This window comes from Protobothrops mucrosquamatus, unplaced genomic scaffold, assembly GCF_001527695.2.
Source record: "Protobothrops mucrosquamatus isolate PMUCROS unplaced genomic scaffold, P.Mucros_1.0 scaffold2662, whole genome shotgun sequence".
Taxonomy (NCBI): domain Eukaryota; kingdom Metazoa; phylum Chordata; class Lepidosauria; order Squamata; family Viperidae; genus Protobothrops; species Protobothrops mucrosquamatus.
Genome location: NW_015388711.1, coordinates 180943 through 204955, shown reverse-complemented (window position 1 = coordinate 204955; position 24013 = coordinate 180943). Strand labels below are relative to the sequence as shown.

Genomic DNA, 24013 nt, shown 5'->3' with positions numbered 1-24013 from the left:
GGAGAAAGCGCTTGAGGGGGGGGGGAACCCAAGCCGATGAATTTAAAGGGACAGGCTGCATTTTGCGCTCCTTTCCGTCCCTCGCAAACATTTTGCGCGTGATTTCGAAAACGCGAGTGGCGATTTTCAGTGGGGTTTGCAGCAGGAGGCAGAAAGGTAATTTCTTGGCCAGCCAGAATTAAAGCCCTGTCCGTTGTAAAGCCCTAAACGTTATCCATTTATTTGTTCAACTGCTATGGGCTAGGCTTACTTAAAAGTAATTGGATTAATTTAATTAATGGGCCGTGATTTCCTCTGCAACTTATTTATTTATTTATTTTTTAAAAAGGCATCTCTGGACTCTAATTTGCTTGCAAACACGTTGCATTACCGCCTTGCAAAACGCGTGCAAAACAATCATCATATGCACTTAACTCGAGAGTAAGTTTTTGCAACTCACTGAAGCTTATTTCCAAGATTCATGCAGAGGTATCCGATCCTGTTTGCTGGTTGTGGCGACAATCTTATGGCATCTTTAACGCCTGGCAATTTATTGTTAGGAGTTACAATATCCATAATGCACAGCAGCACATTGAGACGAGACTGCCAGAAGCCATGGGGACTGGAGTGAATTCTAATCAAGGAAACGTGCATGATTCTAATTATTTATCCAGTATATGAGATTGCAGGATCGTGAACGATTCAAGCTGGCATATGGAAAAGATTTAACGAAAAGGATAGACAGAGAAAAGAGTGAAAGGAACCACCTCTGAAAACCACAAAAAAAAAAAAAGATCTAAAAGTTCTCACAGGTTCTGAAATCGTCCTGGTCAGATGCCTGTTTGGAAAAACCAGATTTTAAAATCTTTCCTAAAGAATTGCAAAAAACAGCCGCAAAGCTAAACAGGGAAGTCTGGATTTATAGACCAAGAAATGCAAATGAAAAAAATGGGAGTAGGGGCAAATGAAATGTGTTTGCTTACGTTAAGGGAGGGAGTCATAATTTATTTTTTTGTAAATTTATTTTACATTTCATATTTCGTAACTGCCCATCTCCCTCAGAGCATGGAATTGCGAGCATCGCCTGAAATGAATAAAGCAAAACAAAAAACAAAAAAAAACGTGGCAAATCCTAAACAAAGTTGTCTGGAAAAAAATCTCTTTACTGTATCTTACGGTTTACGCCTCAATGAATATTTTCCTTTCTCTCCCAGCTTTTCTCCAATAACCCTGTTCCACCAATTCGTCACCGGTTAGGAATGTCTCCCACCCGTCCAGTCCCGATCTCCTACTGCCTTGATCCTGTTTGGGGATCCCTTTTGTGATCCACCACGTGGCGCCCGGGAAAAGACAAGTGAGATTCCTAGATTTATTTCCTGTCCTTTGGGCCTCCAAGCCGCTGGATTCCTTTTGTTCCCCAACTGCAAGACACAACACCCAGGCCTTCTCTTGATATTTTGAAGACACAACAAACAACGATGGCACCGGATTCTGTGGCATAGCTGCCCGTTGTGCTCAACGGGCAGCTATGCCACAGGCAAGCTATGCCACAGGAAGGGTGAGGTCACCGCAAAATAATAACAGAGGTTGCAAGGCTATCGAATTTAAGCACCCATAAAAACACTAAAGTGGTTATTTCTCAGCCTTCTGGAAATTTAAGACGTGTGGACTTCAATTCCCAGAATTCCCCAGCCAGCAGAGGTCCAAAAATGCTCTCCTATTAGTTCTGAGAACTACATTAAAGGTAGTCCTCATCTTACGACCACAACTGAGCCTCAAATTTCTGTTCCTAAGCGAGACATTTGTTAAGTGAGTTTTGCCCCATTTTACGACCTTCCTTGCCGGTTGTTAAGCGAATCACTGGAGTTAAATTGATAACACGGTTGTTAAGGGCAACTGTCATAAATACAGAAGAGTCCTCGACTTACAACGGTTTGTTTAGTGACCATTCAGTTACAATGGCACAATAAAAAGTGACTTATGATCATTTTTCACACTTACCAACTGTTGCAGCAGCCCCCGCGGTCATGTGATCAAAATTCAGAAAATTCATATTTATGACGGTTGCCGTGTCCCAAGGTCACCTGATTCCCCCCTTTTGCGACCATCTGACAAGGGAAGTCAGTGGGGGAAGCCAGATTCACCTAAGAGTTTGAGTAATTTAACGACTGCAGTGCTTCTTCACTGAACAACTGCGTCAAGAAAAGTTGTAAAATGGGACCAACTCCGTTAACCAATGTTTCACTTAGCAACAGAAATCTTGGGCTCAGTTGTGGTCGTAAATTGAGGACGACCTGTGCATCCCAGTTGCCAAGAGTCCGAATTTTAATCACATGACCACGGGAATGCTGCAACGGTCACTTTTTTCAGTGCTGTTGTCATTTCAAGTGGCCCCTAAATGAATGTTTGTAAGTTGAGGACTGTCTGTACCTGGTGGTCTCCTTTCCAAGTGCTAAACATGGATAAAAAGTTAGCATTCGCCCTCAGATAATTCACCCTGGTAACCACGTCCGTGTTGTTCTCTGCCAGCGTTGAACTGATCTAGCATTACCTTTTAAACCACCTACACGATGAAAAAAAAATTTAGGGGCCGTTCTTGAGGTCTCCAGCAAGTGTTTTAGATCCTGACATCCATAATTGATTTAAGTTACCTTATTACAGGTAGTCCTCGATTTACGACAGTTCGCTTAGTGGCCGTTCAAAGTTACAACAGCACTAAAAATAGTGACCTGAATAGTTTTTCATACTGACGACCATTGCAGCATCCCCACGGTTAAGCGAACAAAATCCAGATGCTTGGCAACTGGCTCCTATTTATGACGGTCGCAGGGTCACACGATCCCGTTTTGACCTTCTGACAGACAAAGTCAGTGGGCAAACCAGATTCACTTAACAACCGTGCTACTAATTTATCAACTGCAGTGATTCGTTGAACAACTGTGGCAAGTCAGTGGGGAAGCCACTTAACAAACGTGGCAAAAAGTACATGCGCCATTTTAAAGGGACTCCTGAAGTAGGAACTAGCCATTGCCTTCATTTAACAGTGTAAGAGAAGAACAGAGTGGGATGGGACCTTGGAGGTCTTCTAGTCCAACCCCCTACTCAGGCAGGAAACCCTATACCAGGGGTAGGCAACCTTGGCTCTTTTATGACTCGTGGACTTCAACTCCCAGAATTCCTGAGCCAGCCATGCTGAGGAAAAAGGGAGAGTTTCCAAGCTGAGCCATGCCGCCTGAGGAATTCTGGGAGTTGAAGTCCACGAGTCATAAAAGAGCCAAGGTTGCCCTGTCCTATACCATTTCAGACAAATGGCTGTCTAATCTTTTCTTAAAAACTCTCCACTGTTGGGGCACTCACAACTTCCGAAGGAAAACTGTTCCACTGATTAATTGTTCTGTCAGGAAATGGGGCAAGCTGGGACAAAGATGGGGCAAAACTCACTTAACAGCTTAACAACAGAAATTTGGGGCTCCATTGTGGTCGTAAGTCGAGGACTGCCTGTATTTCATGAAAGTAGTGCAAATTTTTGGAGGGGCTGGAAGTGCACAAGGGCCCAAAACAGTCCCTCTGTCCTTCTTCTGGGATATGTTTTCAAATTTTCATATTTTTGCCCCTCCCAAGTATGAACCAGGCCCTATCCTGCTTAGCTTCCCAGATAAGAGAAGGTCAGCCAGATTCTCTGCCCAAACAGGAAATGGGTTTTGAAACTTGTGATTAAGGGTTAGAAGACCAACGATAAGCAGCTCTAATCAGGCTACAGGAACCCACTGATTTCCTCACCCCAAAGACCTCATAAATTTCAACAATGTGCTTCTGTTCTCATTAAGCTGGCTGGTCAATGGAATGAATGAACCAAAATTGTACGTTATCTGTGCACGGATACAGGTGATTATTATTTTATCATTCTGTATTACATCACTGCCTTCAGACATGAAGACACGAAGCTGAAGGAACAGCCAACACATAAGAAAGGCTCAAGATCCAGAAGGATCTTTAAATACAGTGGAACCCTGGGCCCTATGCAACAAAATGCAATTCAGTGGTGAGAACAGCAAGCTTTTATACTTAGGCAAGAAAAAAAACAAAAACAAATGCACAGGTATAGAATATAGGTGGTACCTGGCTCAGTTGTAGCAACTGCAAGAGGGATCTCGGAGTCCTAGTGGACAATCACTTAAATATGAGCCAGCCGTGTGCGGCAGCTGCCAAAAAGGCCAACACAGTGCTAGGCTGCATTAATCCTTGGTTGTATAAACAGAGGGATAGAAGCAAGATCATGTGAAGTGTTAATACTACTTTACAATGCCTTGGTAAGGCCACACTTGGAATACTGCACCCAGTTTTGGTCACCACGATGTAAAAAAGATGTTGAGACTCTAGAAAGAGTGCAGAGAAGAGCAACAAAGAGGATCAGGGGACTGGAGGCTAAAACATACGAAGAACGGTTGCTGGAATTGGGTATGTCTAGTTTAATGAAGAGAAGGACTGGGATGACATGATAGCAGCCTTCCAGTATCTCAGGGCCTGCCACAAAGAAGAGGGAGTCAAACTATTCTCCAAAGCGCCTGAAGGCAGGACAAGAAGCAACGGATGGAAACTAACCAAGGAGAGAAGCAACCTAGAACTAAGGAGAAACTTCCTGACAGTTAGAACAATTAACCAGTGGAACGGTTTGGTTTGCCTTCAGAAGTTGTGGGTGCTCCATCACTGGAGGTTTTTAAGAAGAGTCTGGACAGCTATTTGTCCAGAATAGTATAGGGTTTCCTACCTGGGCAGAGGGTTGGACTAGAAGACCTCCAAGATCCCTTCCAACTCTGTTATGACTGTTACTTTGAAGGTCGCTTTTATAAAGACAGAATGAATTTAGAACTTCTGCCCAAATTCTGGGAGTTGAAGTCCACATTTCTTAAGATTGCCATGTTTGAGGAAAAACTGACCTGAAGGCTGATTTTTGTTGTTGTTGTTGTTAGATTTCAATCTTGAATGGAGCCTCTAAACACTCTGAAGTTGTTTTTCTATTCTTTACTTTTAAGTTTTCCTTTGGGGAAAACCGCATGCCCGTCCAATGGATGTGTATTTTTAAGAAGGGCGGGACGGCTATTTCTAGGTGACTCTCTAAATCATAACTCAGTGCAGCCATTGGCAACTAAGCTGAATTCCAGACCTCACTCAGTGCAGTAGAATAGATAATCAGAATTTTTTTTCCCCCTCTTGAGAGGGAAGAAAAAGTCAAAAATCATGAAATTGTCCTGCCTTGTTGAGATCAGGGCTGTAGCTTTTTGGATTCAGTTAAGTGTCAAACTCGCACAAACACAAAAACACACCCGTGCACACTCTAGTTAGGAACTTTACTTTCCCCTGGTTGGAAAGTGAACATTTTCCAGCTCTTAATTTGGCAATTTCACATAATGGAGGTTTTTTCTTACGTACAAAATTTATTCTCAGACAGAAAGATCCCAGTGTCTGCTTTTTCTACAAGTTACAGGTAGTCCTTGACTTATGACCGCTTGCTTAGCAGACCACTTGCTGGGGGCTACTTACACGTCGCCTCTGCAGTTGCGTGACCACACTTTGGTGCTTGGAAACATGGGTGCGGTGGTTTTGGCAGTTTGCAGCATCCCACAGACACACAACTGAATTTTAAAATGGCTTTGCTGAAAACTGGACTTAATTCCAGTTTTCAGCATAACTACGCCCATAACAAACCATGGGTTCGTTTAACGACCGCAGTGTTTACTTAACAACCTTGGCAGCCTTTAAGACCACAGCATTCGCTTAACGACCGACACGAAAAGACTGTAAAATCACATGACCCTTTTTATGATTGTCACTATTTACAACTGCAGCTTCCATTACAGTCGCATTACGACCACAACTGAGTCCCAAATTTCTGTTGTTAAGTGGGACAAGTGTTAAGTGAGTTTTGCCCCATTTTACGACCTTTCTTGCCTCAGTCGTTAAGTGAATCGCTGAAGCAGGTTAAGTTAGGAACATGGTTGTTAAGTGACTCTGGCTTCCCCCATTGACTTTTGCTTGTCAGAAGGGCGCAAAAGGGATCACATGAACGCAGGACACTGTGACCGTCATAAATGTGAGTCAGTTCCTAACAGCCAGGGTTTTGATCACGTAATCATGGGAATGCTGGAAAGGTTGTTTACTTGTGAAAAATGGTCAAAAGTCACTTTTTTCAGTGCCATTTTAACTCTGAGCGGCCACTAAACAAACAAAGGGAAGAATTCACTTCCAAATAAAATTAAAACTTTTCCGTTCATGCTCATACTTTGAAATGAACTTTTCAAAGCTTCCTCTTTTTTTCCCAACTCGGTCCAGTGGAGATGAGTAATATTCTGGATTTTTTTTAATATAGAAGGCAGGCTTTGTACTATCCAGATAACAAATTCCCGCGTGTTTTAACTGCCTTTTCGCTGGCATGCCGTGCAATATTTTATTTCCTGGCTTACAACGGTCTCTCCTCAAGATGCACGGCCACTTGTGAGCCCTTTGCAAAATAAATAACAGTGGGGAGGGGGAAAAACACCACGGCCCTATACAGGTAGTCCTCTACTTACAATTCATTTAGCAACTATTTGAAGTTACAAAGTGACTTATGATGAGTCATTATATTTAGGAATATCAGTGTCCCCATGATCACATGATCAAAATTCGGGTCCTTGGCAATGTGTATTTGTGAAGGTTGCGATGTCCTGGGCTCCCACAATCACCACTTACGACCTTCTGACAAGCAAAGTCAATGGGAGAAGTCAGATTCCCTTAACAACTAGGTGATTCCTTTAACAACCATGGCAAAAAAGGTCGTAAAATCAGGCACAACTCCCTTAATAAATATCTTGCTTGCTTAGTAATGGAAAATGTGGTCGTACGTCGAGCTGAGTCATTCTCCACTACTCAAGAGGGGAAGATCAGTGTCAGCCATAAAGGGGTTCAAAATCTGGGGGAAGTTGGTAACTATATTTATTTATTAAATGTATATATGCTGTCCATCTTACTCTCAGGTGATTCTGTCTCTATGGGCTATATAACTGTATGGGTTGTCAGCTTGTGGAACAGGCTGCCACATGATGGATTGAGTGCTGCTTCCCTAGAGCAGGGGTAGGCAATCTTGGCTCTTTTATGACTCGTGGACTTCAACTCCCAGAATTCCTGAGCCAGCATGGCTCAGCTTGGAAACCTCTCCATTTCCCCTCAGCATGGCTGGCTCAGGAATTCTGGGAGTTGAAGTCCACGAGTCATAAAAGAGCCAAGGTTCCCCACCCCTACTATAGACCAACTCTACATCCGGTGGAACTACTGGTTTGTACCTTTAGAGCAGAGGTAGGAAACCTTGGCCCTTTTGATGACTCGTGGAGTTCAACTCCCAGAATTCCTGAGCCAGCATGGCTCAGCTTGGAAACCTCTCCATTTCCCCTCAGCATGGCTGGCTCAGGAATTCTGGGAGTTGAAGTCCACGAGTCATAAAAGAGCCAAGGTTCCCCACCCCTACTATAGACCAACTCTACATCCGGTGGAACTACTGGTTTGTACCTTTAGAGCAGAGGTAGGAAACCTTGGCCCTTTTGATGACTCGTGGACTTCAACTCCCAGAATTCCTGAGCCAGCATGGCTCAGCTTGGAAACCTCTCCCTTTTCCCTCAGCGTGGCTGGTTCAGGAATCCTGGGAGTTGAAGTTCACGAGTCATAAAAGAGCCAAAATTGCCTATCCCTGCCCTAGAGGATGGAACAGTCAATCTGTCAGAAATTTATCCTGAGGGGGGGGGAAGAGGTCACTCTGGATGACCTCTAAGATCCCCTCCCAATCTTTCAAACCAATACAGTCGACTTACAACTGTTCGTTTAGTGACCGTTCAAAGTTACAACGGCACTGGGGGGGAAAAAGCGGCATGACCAGTTTTCCACACTGTGATCATGGCACACTCCACTTCCTGCGGTCGCGTGATCAAAATTGGGATGCTTGACAACTGGTGTGCGTGAGGGTTGCGGTGTCTCAGAGTTAGGGGAATCCCCTTTTTGCGACCTTCTGACAAGCAAAAATCAAGCCAGACCCACTTAACAACCGTGTGACTAATCGAAGAACAGCAGCGATTCACTTAGCAGCTGGGGCAAGAAAGCTCCTAAAAAAAATGGGGTAAAACTCACTTAGCGATCGTCACGCTCAGCATGGAAAATCCTGGACTCAATTGCGGTCCTAAGTCGAGGACTACCTGTATATCGGCTGTCGGTCTGTGGAACAGGCTGCCACATGACGTCCCTAAGCGCCGCTTCCTTCAAGGCTGCACCAGTCATCTGTCAGATGGTCCAAGTGGATCGCACCCAGAGCAGGGGCGAGGGGGGGGTCAGACTGGATGACCTCTTAAGACACCCCCCCTCCGAGTCTTTCAAAGCAAAATTAACCCTACCTGACGGGAACTCCATCCTTCCTTGCCAAAGACTACGGGATGGCGGCACCTTCAACCTCCCGTCTTCTGCAGGTTTCCCGGGACGGCTCTAAGCCAGCTGCACCCACGTTGATCCTCTTTGAGACGGCCATAATTGTCAGATGAAAATGACGCAGCGGGACAGGACGGCAACGCCTCCAGCGGCCGTTTCCTTTTCTACCACAAAAATCCAGGGCAGACCGTGGGCCGGCCCACGTGGCCTGCCAAGTTTCATTTGTTCTTCTCAAGCTGGTTTTTGGTAAAACTTCAGTTTTACACTCCCTGGAGAAATTTCTAAGGGAGCTCCTGGGATCGTATTTGGAATAGGGCTAGGCCATCATCACCTTGGCTGTTGTTTATACTTATTTTGTTCTGCAAATGTTTGTTTGTTTTTTAAATTGTAATCTCTCTCTCTCTTTTTTTTAAGACTGTTTTAGTTGTTTGGCTGTTTTAGAACAGTAAGCCACCCAGAATCACTGGGTTGAAGCGGGCGACTATAAAAATCCAATGGAAAAAAAAATAAAATATAAAGTAAATAAATAAAAGAAGAAACAAAAGAATGAAATGAAACAAAATAAATAAAAAAACAGTGAATTAAAAATAAATAAAACATAATAAACGATCATAAAACCGTAATAAAAAATAAAATAAAAATAAATAAAATAAACGATCATAAAATGTAATAAAAATAAAATAAATAAAATACCGTACCATAAAATAAAAATAGAACAAAATACAGTAAAATAAAATGTAAAAAAATAGAATACCGTACAATAAAATAAAAATAGAATAAAACACAGTAAAATAAAAGATAAAACATACTGTATAATAAAATAAAAATAGAATAAAATAAAATATGGTAAAATAAAATAATATAAAATAAAATATAGAAAGAAGCCCTTGATTGACCTGCTCTAATACCGTAAGGGGCAAAAACATGCAGTTTGTGGAGTTGCAATTGTTTTAGCAATGCAAAGGTACCAATTGTTTGAAGCACTCCAAATAATTTACATTTTAAAGACAAGCTTACCTGGCAGTCGGGTCCACTGATTGCAACGGGATTTACTTATGAGTAGAGATGCTTTTGATTGCACAGTGAGGAGGCAACGGAAAGGCTGGATCTACACCTACCTATCCGGACCTGAACTCTTGTTTGTTTAGGTGTAGTAATTTTGCACACCCAGCCACCCCCCCCCCCGCCATATAGCTTTTAGCTAGAGAACACGCAGGTCCAGATGCACCCCAGACCCTGCAGTTGTAAAAGCGCCTCTGCACGATCAAGGGGGGAAACCCAGGGGCCCTTCGCCACCCCCAGGAGCCGAGATCACTCATTCCCACGTGCAAACACTTGACCCGGGAGTCAGCTAAACCGCAACCCGCAAAGCATTACGTGCTGGTGGCAGCCTTGGAGGACTTGTAAAAGAATACTCACTGGGCCAAACGGATCCTTCTTTCTCCTCTTTCGCTCCAGATCCTCTTGCCAGATCCAAAGGTTGGCGCCTTTTTTTTTGTTTTTACAAAAAAGCAGAACTAAACGAACAAAAAATTGCAATCTTATCAATGCAAACTTCAAAGGGCCGAAGAGAATTTGTTGGCACGAGAAAGGAGCCGGCGATCTCTAAATGCAACGACGTTTGGAAAGAAGCGGGGAAAGCTGCAGCCGCGCCAAAAAAAAATAATCTGCTTTTTCTCTCTCTCTCTCTTTTTTTTTTTTAACAACTCCCGGCTTTGGAGTTTGGCGGGGAAATTCGCCCTGCGCCGTTCGGAGCCTCCTGATTGGTCAGCGGTGGCGGGAATCTGAGAAAGGAGGCGTGGCTTGGGGAGGAACGCCTTCTCCGTCCTGGTCTCCCTCCCGCTTTCCTGAGGGTGGCTCGACTGCGCAGGCGCGAAGGTCTGCTTGATTGTATTTGAGACTGGAATAGACTAAAAGAGTTGGAAGGGACCTTGGAGGTCATCCAGTCCAACCCCCTGCTCAGGCAGGAAGCCCTGTATACCATTTTAGTCAAATGGCTCTCCAATTTCCTTAAAAACTTCCAGTGTTGGATCATTCACAACTTCTGGAGGCAGGTTAATTGTTCTGTCAGGAAATTTCTTCTAAGTTCTAAGTTGCTTCTCTCCTTGATTAGTTTTATTTATAAATAGTTTTATTTATTTTTGGAGTTGTATCTTGGAGATTGTATCTTTGGACAGTCCTGCTCTGGCTTTGTCTTTCCATTCTGGAAAAAAAATCCTCGTTTCCTCCGGTGTCAACTCGTATGCCCAGAGGCACTCTTGTTCTGGATACTTTGGAATAGAATAGAATAGAATAGAATAGAATAGAATAGAATAGAATAGAATAGAATAGAATAGAATAGTGCTGAAAGGGACCTTGGAGGTCTTCCAGTCCAGCCCCCTTTTCAAGCAGGAGAAGTCTTAGCACTGTCATTGCCAAGCGTATCCCTGAGCATCGTCTTCTCCTCTGCCTAGATAGAATATAAAAAATTAATTAACAATATTTAATTAAAAATTAAAATCAAAGGCTACATTTTCCCAAGTATCTTGGACATGAGGTCCCATAATGGCCAGTCTGGAAATTATGGAATTTGCCATCTCACACAGCTGAGGAAGCCAGTTTACCAAAAAAAAAAATTGACTTGATATTGCTTGAAGTGTTATAATTTAGTTTAAGAACCAGAACTTAATCCATAGAACCTCCTGGCTATATTCAGACTTTACAGTCAGCCAGGTCAGGTAAGAATTTTGTTTCTGCATTTACACAATACAGGGAAGTCCTTGACATAGAACAGGGGTCTTCAAACTTGGTCCTTCTATGACTTGTGGACTTCAACTCCCAGAATTCCTCAGCCAGCATGAGGGAACTATGGCCCCTTCATGACTTGCGGACTTCAACTCCCAGAATTCCTCAGGCAGCATGAGGGAACTATGGCCCCTTCATGACTTGCAGACTTCAACTCCTAGAATTCCCCAGCCAGCATGGGGGAACTACGGCCCCTTCATGATTTGTGGACTTCAACTCTGAGAATTCCTCAGCCAGCATGGGGAAAACTATGGCCCCTTCATGACTCGTGGACTTCAACTCCCAGAATTCCTCAGCCAGCATGGGGAAAACTATGGCCCCTTCATGACTTGTGGACTTCAACTCCCAGAATTCCTCAGCCAGGCACGCTGGCTGAGGAATTCTGGGAGTTGAAGTCCACAAGTCATAAAAGGGCCAAGTTTGAAGATCCCTGCATCTAGCTGGTCTTTTTGTTTCAGGAATCCAACCTGTTTGCAGGATGGCTGGGGAATTCTGGGAATTGAAGTCCACGTCTCTTCAAGCTGCCAAAGGTTGAGAAACACTGAATTAGGGATAGTGTCCAAATACAGAAAGCGGGAGTTAATTTGGTAACCAATTAAATTAATCACCGGGGAAGGGTCTCCTCTCCCAGCCCTAACAAACAAGAGAAGGTTTTGCTCCTCTTAGTTGTTTTTTTTTAAACACATTTTATTGGTTTTTTTAATTCTTAAGACAAAGTGCTCAGGACGCACCATGGTGTTGGGGTAATCAAACATTCAAAAATAAAACCATATATAAATAACTCAACTCAATACATTCAATATCCCCTCTCTATTTCCCTCAAATAGCATCATACATTTAAGATGTTCCATTTCTAATTTATATTTCTATAACTGCTAAACCTGTTTTAAAACTTTGTAAATTTACAATGACCATAATCAAATTTAACTTTAAATCAACAAGTTATCAATTGAGGTATCCCTTCCAAATATATTCTAATTCTTAATCTCTCACATCCCTCATTTTATCACAAGTCTCATTTATTTCTTCTTCCATTACACAATACATATCCTAATTAAAATAAAATATTAATCTACCCCATACATATATAATCCATCAATCGATCAATCTCTTTAAGATAACAAAATAATATTCAGCCTTAAATCTTTTCAGTTCATTAAACATAATTCAAATTTCATCCAATTGACTATCATGCCTTATCACATCTATGTTATCATACAAAAACATCATTTTACTAATTTAAAACACTCAATTAATTATTGAAACAATCCAAATCTAAAAAGCCACCCTTTTTTCCATTCCAATACATTATAATTTTCATCAAAATAAACCTATTATTCCACAAAGTACATTCTTAATCTATTTTAAGATATCTGTTCTAATAATCACCCCCCCTATTTTTTTTTCTTATTTCTAACTCTGAATCTTAATCCTTAAAAAACAGTCCATAAGTCAACAGTGTTGTCGTTGTTTTTACAAGTAAACACGGTCAGCTAGTTAAAAGCGAATCCACGTTTCCAGAATGCAGGAGCACCAGAGTGCTGGAACGTTCTGCTGGTGGATCGGCAATGTTCCAGAACCGTGGTGCTCAACTCACCATTGGCAGAAGTTAAGCCTAAGGTGGTCTTCCTGGAAGAGACCATCTCCACAAATATTTAGGGATTTCTCTGCCACCCAGACTGTCACTTATCTGTCCAGCAGCCAATTTCACTGCATCACGAGCTGATGTCACAAAGCTTCTTCATTCAAGCCCCATCCTCTCCATGAGAAACCTTCTGGGTCTTGAGGGATCCTAGAAAGGATCAGTTCCTGAGCTTGGTGCCCATCCATGTCGGTGGTGAAATCTATTGAGCTGGTGATACCCAAGGAAGTGTACGTGGCAGGCTCGACCGTGGCAGGGCAGCTGATTCTCAGTCTTCACAGCACGCTGGTGGACCCTCTGCTGAAGGTTGAACTCATTGGGAGAGGCTACCTGGAGTGGACCGAAGAGGCCCACTTGGACAAGGACTATAGTCAGCGAGCCACCTGCGTTAACAAGGCGGACTACGTTCACAAGACGAAAACATTCAAGACTGAACGTGAGGCTGCTTAACTGGGATTACCACGAGGCAGTTAAGCAGAAAGGGGCTGGGGGTCTTCCTGGGGGTGGGAGGGAGGAGGAGGACAGACTTATCATGTTTTTAACAAACCACAGCATTTCCCCCACCAAGGCTTCCAGATTTCAACTGCAGGCATGAAGATGACCATTAGATGACAGCAAAGAGTTTGAACATCTCTTTGTCCCCACCTATTGAAGGCAGGCCTATCAGCCTTACACTCTCCAGCTTTGTGAACTCCAGTTCCCAGGATTCTCTGCAATGGCCCTCTTAGCTGGAGACTTCTGGGAGTTGAAGTCCATTCCTATGGAAATCCCAAATTGGGAGAAGCCGTACCACATTTTGCATTTATTTCCCCATCCCTTCCTATCTAACTTCTCTTGGGAGCAGAAACTGAGATGCTCAGGCAGGTTTTAATCCTCCTGGTTTACTCCAAACCCTGATTGCCATGCTCTAACTTATTGGTTGAGTTCCCACAACATGTCATGCCAGGAAAACTGTAGCTAGATTCTCACGAAACAATACACGAAAGTTTTTTACTTTTCAAAAGATAGGCTTAACTTCAAGAGTTGCAGACATCTGAAGTTGAAATCAGAGGTTAGGCTTAAGATACAGGAGGATCTTCACAGACTTGAACACTGGGCGCTCTCTAACAAAATGAAATTCAATGGTGAAAAAAGTCAGGTTCTACATTTAGGCAAGAAAAACCAAATGCACAGGTATAGTACTATAGGGGGTACCTTGCTCAATAGTAGCAACTGTGAGAGGGATCTCGGAGTCCTAGTGGACAATCACTTAAATATGAGCCAGCAGTGTGCTGCAGCTGCCAAAAAGGCCAACACAGTGCTAGGCTGCATTAACAGAGGGATAGAATCAAGATCACGTGGAGTGTTAATACCACTTTACAAGGCCTTGGTAAGGCCACACTTGGAATCCTGCATCCAGTTTTGGTCACCACGATGTAAAAAAGATGTTGAGACTCTAGAAAGAGTGCAGAGAAGAGCAGCAAAGATGATCAGGGGACTGGAGGCTAAAACATATAAGGAACATTCACCGCTTCTGGAGGCAGGTTCTTCCACTGGTTAATTGTTCTACCTGTCAGGAAGTTTCTCCTTAGTTCTAGGTTGCTTCTCTCCTTGATTAGTTTCCACTCGTTGCTTCTTGTCCTGCCTTCAGGTGCTTTGGAGAATAGCTTGACTCCCTCTTCTTTGGACCAGCCCCTGAGATACTGGAAGACTGCTTTCATGTCCCCCCTCGTTCTTCTTTTCATTAAACTGGACATACTCAATTCCAGCAACCGTTACTTTTATGTTTTAGCCTCCAGTCCCCTAATCATCTTTGTTGCTCTTCTCTGTACTCTTTCTAGAGTCTCAGCATCTTTTTTACATCGTGGTGACCAAAACTGGATGCAGTATTCCAAGTGTGGCCTTACCAAGGCCTTGTAAAGTGGTATTAATACTTCACGTGATCTTGATTCTATTCCTCTGTTAATGCAGCCTAGCACTGTGTTGGCTTTTTTGGCAGCTGCAGCACACTGCTGGCTCATATTTAAGTGATTGTCCACTAGGACTCTGAGATCCCTCTCACAGTTACTACTATTGAGATCCCTCTCACAGTTACTACTACTATTACTACTGCTGCTGCTGCTTCTCTAATGGAATGGAATGGAATGGAATAAGGAGTAGGAATTGAATTACGAATAGGAACAGAAATAGAATTAGGAATAGAGTAGAGTAGAGTAGAGTAGAGTAGAGTAACAGTTGGAAGGGACCTTGGAGGTCATCTATTCCAGGGGTCCCTAACCTTTGCAGCTTGGCGGCCAGTCTTGGGGGCGGGAGAGAGAAACTGGGCCGCATGAGTGGCAGGCCGGAGCGCGTGCATGCGCAGGTCCACTCTTACAAGAGAAAAGCTTTGAGGCCTCACTCATACTAGAGGGGATACATGCACGCCAGCCTGCCACTGACGTAGCCTGGTTGCAAATAGGCCACAGTCTGGTAATGGGCCACAGCCCACAGGTTGGTGACCCCAGATCTAATCCAACCCCTTGCTTAGGCAGGGGACCCTCTACCATTTCAGACAAGTGGCTGTTCAGTCTCTTCTTAAAAACCTCCAGTGTTGGAGCATTCACCTCTTCTGGAGGCAGGTTGGTCTTGATCACGCGTCTTCAAACTTGGCCCTTTTATGACTTGTGGACTTCAACTCCCAGAATTCCTCAGTCGGCCATTTTGATGAAACTGCGGGCTTGGATCAAGACCAGGGGTCTTCAAACTTGGCCCTTTTATGAGTGGTGGACTTCAACTCCCAGAATTCCTCAGCCAGCGTGCCTGGCTGAGGAATTCTGGGAGTTGAAGTCCACAAGTCATCAAAGGGACAAGTTTGAAGACCCCTGGTCTTGATCCTTTGCCCCTGAGATCTGCCCTGCTCCTGAGCCCCCACGCAAGCAGCCGTCTCCTGCCCCACGCGGCTCAAATCTGGGGGGACTACAAGACCAGAACCCGAGTCTCCCCCCCCAGCCCAACGCCATTCCACCATCACAGTGCCCCAAAACTACAGGTGGTCCTCGACTTACGACCACAACTGAGCCCCAAATTTCCATTGCTGAGCAAGGCCGTTGTCCAATGAGTTTTGCCCCATTTGGCAACCTTTTTTTTGGGGCCACCGTTGCTAAGTGAACCAACTGCATTTTTGAAGTTAGCCACACGGTTGTTAAGTGAATCTGGCTTCCCCCATTGACTTGTCAGAAGGTCACAAAAGGGGACCCCATCATAAATACCTGCCAGTTGCCAAGTATCCAGATTTTGATCACGTGACCACGTGCTGCGATGGTCGTAAGTGTGAAAAACGGCCGTAGATCACTTTTTCAGGGCCGTTTTAACTTCCAATGTTCATTAACTGAACAGCCGTAAGCTGAGGACGACCCACACCTGAAATTGTGTTACGCAGTTAGTCCTCGACACACGGCCACAATCGGGCCCCAAAATATCCGTTGCTAAGCGAGACATTTCTTAAGTGATTCCCCCCCCCCATTCTACGACCTTCCTTGCCTCAGTGGCTAAACAAATCCCTGCAAGTCGTTAAGTGAGTAACCCGGTTATTCTGGGAATCCGGCTTCTTCCTTGACTGTGCTTGTCGGAAGGTCGCAAAAGGAGGATCATGTGACCCCTCCCGGGGACACACAGCGACCATCGTAAATACGAGCCACTCGCCAAGCAGCTGAATTATTTTTTTTTTGAAAATTTTATTGATTTTCTAGTTTTACGCTTAAATATTTGAAAAACAACGTGGCGGCTGAGCCGATCAACAATTCAATAGCATACAAATGTCTTTAGTACAGATCTCAAACCATTACATCAAATATTTCCTCTCTTTTCCCCCTGGTATTTACTGTCTCATATTTAAATTAATACAGTTCTTAAATAAAAATAACTTTCTTACATTTATCAATAATTTTTAGTCTATACCAGGGGTAATCAACCTTGGCTCTTTTATGACTGGTGGACTTCAACTCCCAGAATTCCTGAGCCAGCCATGCTGAGGGGAAAGCGAGAGGTTTCCAAGCTGAGCCATGCTGGCTCAGGAATTCTGGGAGTTGAAGTCCACCAGTCATAAAAGAGCCAAGGTTCCCCATCCCTGGCCTACATCAAGGGATTGGGCCTCCTTATATGGCCATTGGATTCTCCTAGATCAGGGGTAGGCAACCTTGACTCTTTTATGACTCGTGGACTTCAATTCCCAGAATTCCTGAGCCAGCATGGCTCAGCTTGGCAACCTCTCCCTTTCCCCTCAGCATGGCTGGCTCAGGAATTCTGGGAGTTGAAGTCCACCAGTCATAAAAGAGCCAAGGTTGCCTACCCCTGGTCTATACATATCCCAGTTATTTTAACGTTCAAACCTTTTAGACAATGTCCTAGTTAGTTTTTCCCAATTTTTAGTTTCCCACTAATATTCAGATTTGGAATATTTATAAATTCCAAATTTTAAATAACCCCAGTTCCCTTTATCACCAATTCATCGCAAGATCTAATGTTCAGGATACACGTCTTATCTATTTGAATTCTCACCGTCTTAGGTCAACGAATTAATAATATAATATAACATTCTTATTTTCTGCTAATTTCCAAATATCTTACATTTAATAACCAAAATTTCTCTTATTTCAACATTTAATGCTTCCTCTCTTTTTCTCGGCTGAATTTTGATCACGTGACCGCAAGGAATGCTGCAACGGTCGTAAGTGTGAAAAACGGCCACATGTCACATTTTTCAGTGCCGATGTAATTTCGAATGAACAAATGTTCATAAGTCGAGAACCACCTGTATACAAAAATGTGTTATATATGCTCAAAAAAAGAGGTTTCCTCTTTCTGCTGCTTCTGGGATCCCACGCAGGCAGGGTAGAGTCTGTCTCCTGCCCCACTGTCTTTAATCTTTCCCTACAGCTCCTCCACCCCCCCATTCATGAGAAATAAATCCTAATGTCTCTTATCTCCACCATTATATAATTTCCTGTTGTTTGGGACCCTAGGGAGGTATTAGGATAATTATAGACCTCCTGCTGTTACATAAACTTGGCTGACATGTGTCTTTTTCTCTGGGGCGGTTCCCCCCTGATGCAATCTTCCCCGTGGCCTGCAATTTATTAAAATATATTTACCTTCTTCTCCTGCCAATATTTGGAAATGTTGTAACTTCTCTCGCAAGGTGCCCTCCAGATATACCCTTGTTCATTTCTCCTAATTTCCCTAATCCTAGTTCAGAATTTTAAGACCTCACCTACGGAAGAAGGAATTTTTTTTTTAAAATAAGTCCCTTTGATTTCACCCTCTCTTTTTTTAAAAAATCTGGTTTTTGTGATTAATGCGATGAAACGTGTCATTCCGGCTTCGTTTGAATATTGCACCTCACCTAAGGCGAATCTTTCGGGAAGACAAAGACGCTCCTCGGAAGCGGCTGGAAAATTGATGGGATTAGCAGAGAGGGCTAAATTGACCGTTTTGATAAAAGAAAAGAATAGAAGTACTTTGGTTCCTGCTTGGAAACCGTTTCTGGACTTTGTGCTTGAGGTGGACAAAAAAAATGACACTCTGATTTTAGGTTTTACTGATTAGAATCAGTGGTTCTCAACCTTTTTAATGCCGCGACCCCAACCGGTCGTAAGTCGAGGACTAACCGGTCGTACGTCGAGGACTAAACCGGTCGTAAGTCGAGGACTACCCAACCGGTCGTAAGTTGAGGACTTTCCCTGCCTGGGAGCGCCGCGCATGCGTGGTTCCGCCCCCTGTGCCGGCCGAGGCGTAGCTGGCAAGCGGCAGAGACAGAGCAGGCCGACCACCAGCTGGCCCAGCCCAAGGGAGGTAAGGCACCTGCCGGAAAAGGGGAAAAAATGGTGGACAAAAAAAAATGGCGGACAAAAAAAATGGCGGACAGCCTTGCTTCGCGACCCCCGTGAAATGGTCGATCGACCCCAAATGGGGTCCCAATCCACAGGTTGAGAACCACTGGATTAGATGGATTTGTTGATATAGAAATATAGACTAAAACATATGAAGAACGGCTGTGGGACTTGGGTCTGGCTAGTCTAAAGAAAAGAAGAAATAGGGGAGGCATGATAGCAGCGTTCCAGTATCTGGGGGGCTGCCACAAAGACGAGGGGGTCATGTTCTTCTCCAAAGCACCAGAGGGAAGGACAAGAAACAATGGTTGGAAACTGGTCAAGGAGAGAAGCAACCTGGAATTAAGGAGAAACTTCCTGACAGTGAGGACAATTAACCAGTGGAACAGCTTGCCTCCAGAAATCGTGGGCGCTCCATCACTGGAGGTTTTTAAGAAGAGACTAGACAGTCACTTGTCTGAGATGGTGTGGGGCTGGGGTAGGCAACCTTGGCTCTTTTATGACTCGTGGACTTCAACTCCCAGAATTCCTGAGCCAGCCATGCTGAGGGGAAAGGGAGAGGTTTCCAAGCTGAGCCATGCTGGCTCAGGAATTCTGGGAGTTGAAGTCCACAAGTCATAAAAGAGCCAAGGTTGCCTACCCCTGGTATAGGGTCTCCTGCTTGAGCAGGGGGCTGGACTAGAAGACCTCCAAGGTCCCTTCCTGTTCTATTCTATTCTATTCTATTCTATTCTATTCTCTGTTTTGTTCTGTTCTATTCTGTTGTGTTCTATTCTATTCTATTCTCTATTCTATTCTATTCTATCCTATCCTATCCTATCCTATATTCTATATTCTATATTCTATATTCTATATTCTATATTCTATATTCTATATTCTATATTCTATATTCTATATTCTATATTCTATATTCTATTCTACTTTAATCTGTTCTATTTTCTATTCTATTCTATATTCTATTCTATTTTCTATTCTAATTTCTATTTTCTATTCTATTTTCTATTCTATTCTAAATGGCTAGTTCATACTACTATAGAAATGTGAAAAGTTGAGATTATTTTTGCTTTGCTCTTGATTTGCAGATAACTGGCTGGGCCCGGGCGTGCACAAATTTGATTTTGACTTCGTCTTACCTCCGAGGATCCCATCAACTTTCACCAGCCGTGTGGGGAAAATTAGCTACTTCCTCCAAGCACTCTGTGCCACGCGAGAACTTATCCTTCGCAAGCAGAAAAAGTATATTTTGGTTCAAGGGACTTCCCTGTACAGCCAGGACACAGTGCAGTCCAAGGTATAGGGAGTCCTCGATTTACAACCGTTCATTTAGCGACCGAAGTTACAATGACACTGAAACAAGTGACCAATGACCCTTTTTCACACTTACAACCCTTGCAGCCTCCCCAGGGTCACGTGATCAAAATTCAGACGCTGGGCCACCAACTCGTATTTATGACGGTCGCTGTGTCCCCGGGGAGGGGCACGCGATTCTCTTTTGCGGCCCTCTGACAAGCCAAGTTCACGGGGGAAGCCGGATTCTCTTCACAACGGTGTTACTAATTTAACAACTGCAGTGATTCATTTAACGACGGTGGCAAGAAAGGTCATAAAAGGGGGCAAAAAACCAGTTAACAAATGTCTCGCTTAGCAACGGAAATTTTGGGCTCGCTTCTGGTCGTAAGGTGTAATTTAAAGTAGAACGGCCTTCTTTGAATTGGGGCCCCCAGATATAGAGATAGTCCTCAATTTACAATAAGTTGGGACCTGAATTTCCATTGCTAAGCCAGGCCTGGTTTTAGAACCTTTTTGATATGGTTGTTAAGCGAATCCCTACAGTTCTTAAGTAAATTACATGGTCGTTAAGCGAATCCAGCTTTCCCCATTTGACTTTGCTTGTCAGCAGCCAGTTGCCAAGGGTCGCAAATGGTGATCACATATATCCCTGAGACACAGCCACCGTAATAAGTACATGCCTAAGGCGGGACTAGAACTCACCGTCTCCCGGGGATTGGCCCAAAGTCACCCAGCTGGCTTTCATATCTAAGGAGAGACTAGAACTCACCATCTCCTGGTGACTGGCCCAAAGTCACCCAGCTGGCTTTCATATCTAAGGCGGGACTAGAACTCACCGTCTCCCGGGGATTGGCCCAAAGTCACCCAGCCGGCTTTCATATCTAAGGAGGGACTAGAACTCACCGTCTCCTGGGGATTGGCCCAAAGTCACCCAGCCGGCTTTCATATCTAAGGAGGGACTAGAACTCACCGTCTCCTGGGGATTGGCCCAAAGTCACCCAGCCGGCTTTCATATCTAAGGAGGGACTAGAACTCACCGTCTCCTGGGGATTGGCCCAAAGTCACCCAGCCGGCTTTCATATCTAAGGAGGGACTAGAACTTACCGTCTCCTGGTGATTGGCCCAAAGTCACCCAGCCGGCTTTCACGCCTAACAGCTTTGCCTCCAGAAATCGTGGGCGCTCCATCACTGGAGGTTTTTAAGAAGAGGCTAGGCCAGGGGTAGGCAACCTTGGCTCTTTTATGACTCGTGGACTTCAACTCCCAGAATTCCTGAGCCAGCCATGCTGAGGGGAAAGGGAGAGGTTTCCAAGCTGAGCCATGCTATCTCAGGAATTCTGGGAGTTGAAGTCCACAAGTCATAAAAGAGCCAAGGTTGCCTACCCCTGGGCTAGACAGTCACTTGTCTGATATGGTAGAGGGCCTCCTGCTTGAGCAGGGGGTTGGACTAGAAGACCTCCAAGGTCCCTTCCAACTCTCCATTATTCCATTCACCTTATTCCCCTCCAGTTCTTGTCAGCTTCCTTCAACAGTGTCTTCCCTCCTTCCCATCTTCCAGTACCCGTTGGTCGTCGAAGTTCAGAAGATCCTGACTTACAACTGTTGTCTCAGGAGCGCCCCCATCACCCTGCGCATGTCGCTGAGCAAAAGCCTCTACCTTCCGGGCGACAACATCGCCTTCATCACCGAAATCACCAACCCGACAGGCAAGTCCATCCGGAAGGTGGTTTTTACCCTCCACTCGGTGGTCCTCTACAAAGCCTTCAACTTCCGAGCCGAGCCCCGGACGTTAGAGCAGCACGAAGAGATGATGCGACTGGAGTCGAGCATGGAGCGAGGCCCTTGCGAGTTCACCAAGATTCACAGCACCCTCTGCTTGCCCAAAGTGATGCCTGTCACCAGCGCCCAAAAATCCGACGACATCATGGAGATCGGCTACGAGCTGACGGGGACGGTCCACTTCCCCTGGTGCCTCAACAGGGTGGTGGCCAAGATCCCCATCGTGGTCAGAAACGAAGCCACAGAGCTGCCAGAGTAAACGAGGGAAAGCTGTGCCCCAAACCCTCGGCCGTTTTTGTCCAAATAGGTGGATATAGTTTTCAAAATGGATCCCGTTCTCCATCCCCGTCTCCTGACTCATTAAACGCTCGCCCTACGTTTCCGTTTCCGAGACTCCCTGTCCAATTGGTTTTACAGGTCGTCCTCGACTTACCACCATCATGGAACCCAGCCTGTTACGATCGTAGGTCACGAAGGTCATAAAGCGGGTCGTCGTGCGATCAATCTGATCTGACGGCTTTGTTGCGGAGTGGTCGTTAAAGGAGTCACCATCACGTCTACAGTCGTTACGTGGAAGCTGTTGTCTGCCGTGCAGCATTTGTGCTGGACGCTAGAATGACAGGTCTTCCTCAATTTACAACCATTCATTTAGTGGCCGCTCGACACTAAATGAAAAAAGTGACTTACGGCCGTTTTTCACACTTCCGACCACTGCAGCGTCCCCAGGGTCAGGTGATCAATATTCAGATGCTTGGCAACTGATTCATATTTACGACGGTCGCAGTGTCCTGGGGCGTCACGGGATCCCCTTTTGCGACCTTCTGACAAGCAAAGTCAAGGGGGGAAGCCCGATTCGCTTAGCGACCATGTGTTAACAACAGCAGTGATTCACACAACAACTGTTGTAGGAAAGCTGGTAAAATGGGACAAAATGCTCTTAGCAACTGTCTCCCTTAGCAAAAGAAGTGTCAGGCTCAATTGTGGTTGTGTCAACGCTGCTAACATCGGATGTTTTTGCTTTGACAACAGATGGAGATGTAGCCATTTTCTTCTTTTCGCTTTTAGAGTTAGATGATGCTGGGGGGAATGTGAACGAGAGTCCAGCTAGACCAGGGGTAGGCAACCTTGGCTCTTTTATGACTCGTGGACTTCAACTCCCAGAATTCCTGAGCCAGCATGGCTCAGCTTGGAAACCTCTCCCTTTCCCCTCAGCATGGCTGGCTCAGGAATTCTGGGAGTTGAAGTCCATGAGTCATAAAAGAGCCAAGGTTGCCTAACCCTGAGCTAGACATAACAACACTAAACTTAGCATGAGAATCAAGGTTGTTGAAATAAGAGATGATAAGAATTGGCAGGCTGGACAGCTGGAGGGAAAGCCTGCGCTTCAAGCTAATTGGGGAATGTGATTTATGACTGTTAATTGGAGGAGGGAATTGTGCTTTGATACTATGTGCTCAAGGGAGGGGGGGGATTCAGTTTTTGGCTTCGATTATGTTAGTGCCCATGTTATGTTTCTCTAATAAAGATTGTATAAGGGAAACAATGCCTCGAAATTCTTTCATCTGTCAGAACCACGACACCGAGGACTGTTTGTCAGTGTCAATTTTGGGCAAAAATGTCATAAGGAGGCCACGATCGTGGGATGCTGCGAATGGCTGTAAGATGGAGGCCAGTTGCCAACTGGCCAAAATATGGTCACATGGTTGTGGGGGAGCTTGGACAATGGATCCAGGTCCTAAGTACTTTTTTTGGGGGGGGGTGATACATTGTACTGTTTAACCATCACTAAGTCATAGGTTGAGGACCTACCTGTATAGAGTTTCCAATCTCCTTTAAAAAAAAAAAAAGTAAGTCCTTAACGACCCCAATTCAGCCCAAAATTTCCACTGCTAAGCGAGACGTTTGAGTTGAAAAAAAATTGCCCCGTTTTACGACCTTTCTCGCCACAGTTGCGAAGGGAATTGCTGCCGTTGTTAAGTGAGCAACATGGCTATGAAGTGAATTTGGTGGAGTTTGCTTGTCAGGAGGTCGCCAAAGGGGATCACGTGACCCCCCCTGGGAGGCCGCAACCGTCATAAATGTGAGCCGGTTGCCCGGTGTCTGAATTCTGATCACGTGACCATGGGGAGGATGCAATTGTCGTAAGTGTGCGAAAAAGGTCGTCAGTCACTTTTTTCAGTGCCGTTACAACTTCGGTCACTAGATAAACTGTTGTAAGTCGAGGACTCCCTACACTTTGGATTGCACTG

At 44.6% G+C, this 24013-nt stretch overlaps 1 protein-coding gene across 1 annotated transcript; it reads left to right on the top strand.

The window, feature by feature from the left end:
• Positions 1–13036: 13036 nt before the first annotated feature.
• On the top strand, positions 13037–22023 carry ARRDC5 (arrestin domain containing 5). Its single transcript, XM_015825488.1, has 3 exons — positions 13037–13286; positions 19779–19987; positions 21544–22023. Exons 1-3 carry the CDS (start codon positions 13037–13039, stop codon positions 22021–22023), a joined length of 939 nt encoding a protein of 312 aa, XP_015680974.1.
• The last annotated feature ends 1990 nt before the right edge of the window (positions 22024–24013 follow it).

What these genes read in the sequence shown, in the direction of transcription:
- ARRDC5 (XM_015825488.1), top strand. Translation starts at nt 13,037, where the DNA reads ATGTCGGTGGTGAAATCTATTGAGCTGGTGATACCCAAGGAAGTGTAC. An exon ending in GAAAACATTCAAGACTGAAC is followed by an intron (nt 13,287 to 19,778) that starts GTGAGGCTGCTT and finishes CTTGATTTGCAG; the next exon opens with ATAACTGGCTGGGCCCGGGC. An exon ending in AGGACACAGTGCAGTCCAAG is followed by an intron (nt 19,988 to 21,543) that starts GTATAGGGAGTC and finishes CCCATCTTCCAG; the next exon opens with TACCCGTTGGTCGTCGAAGT.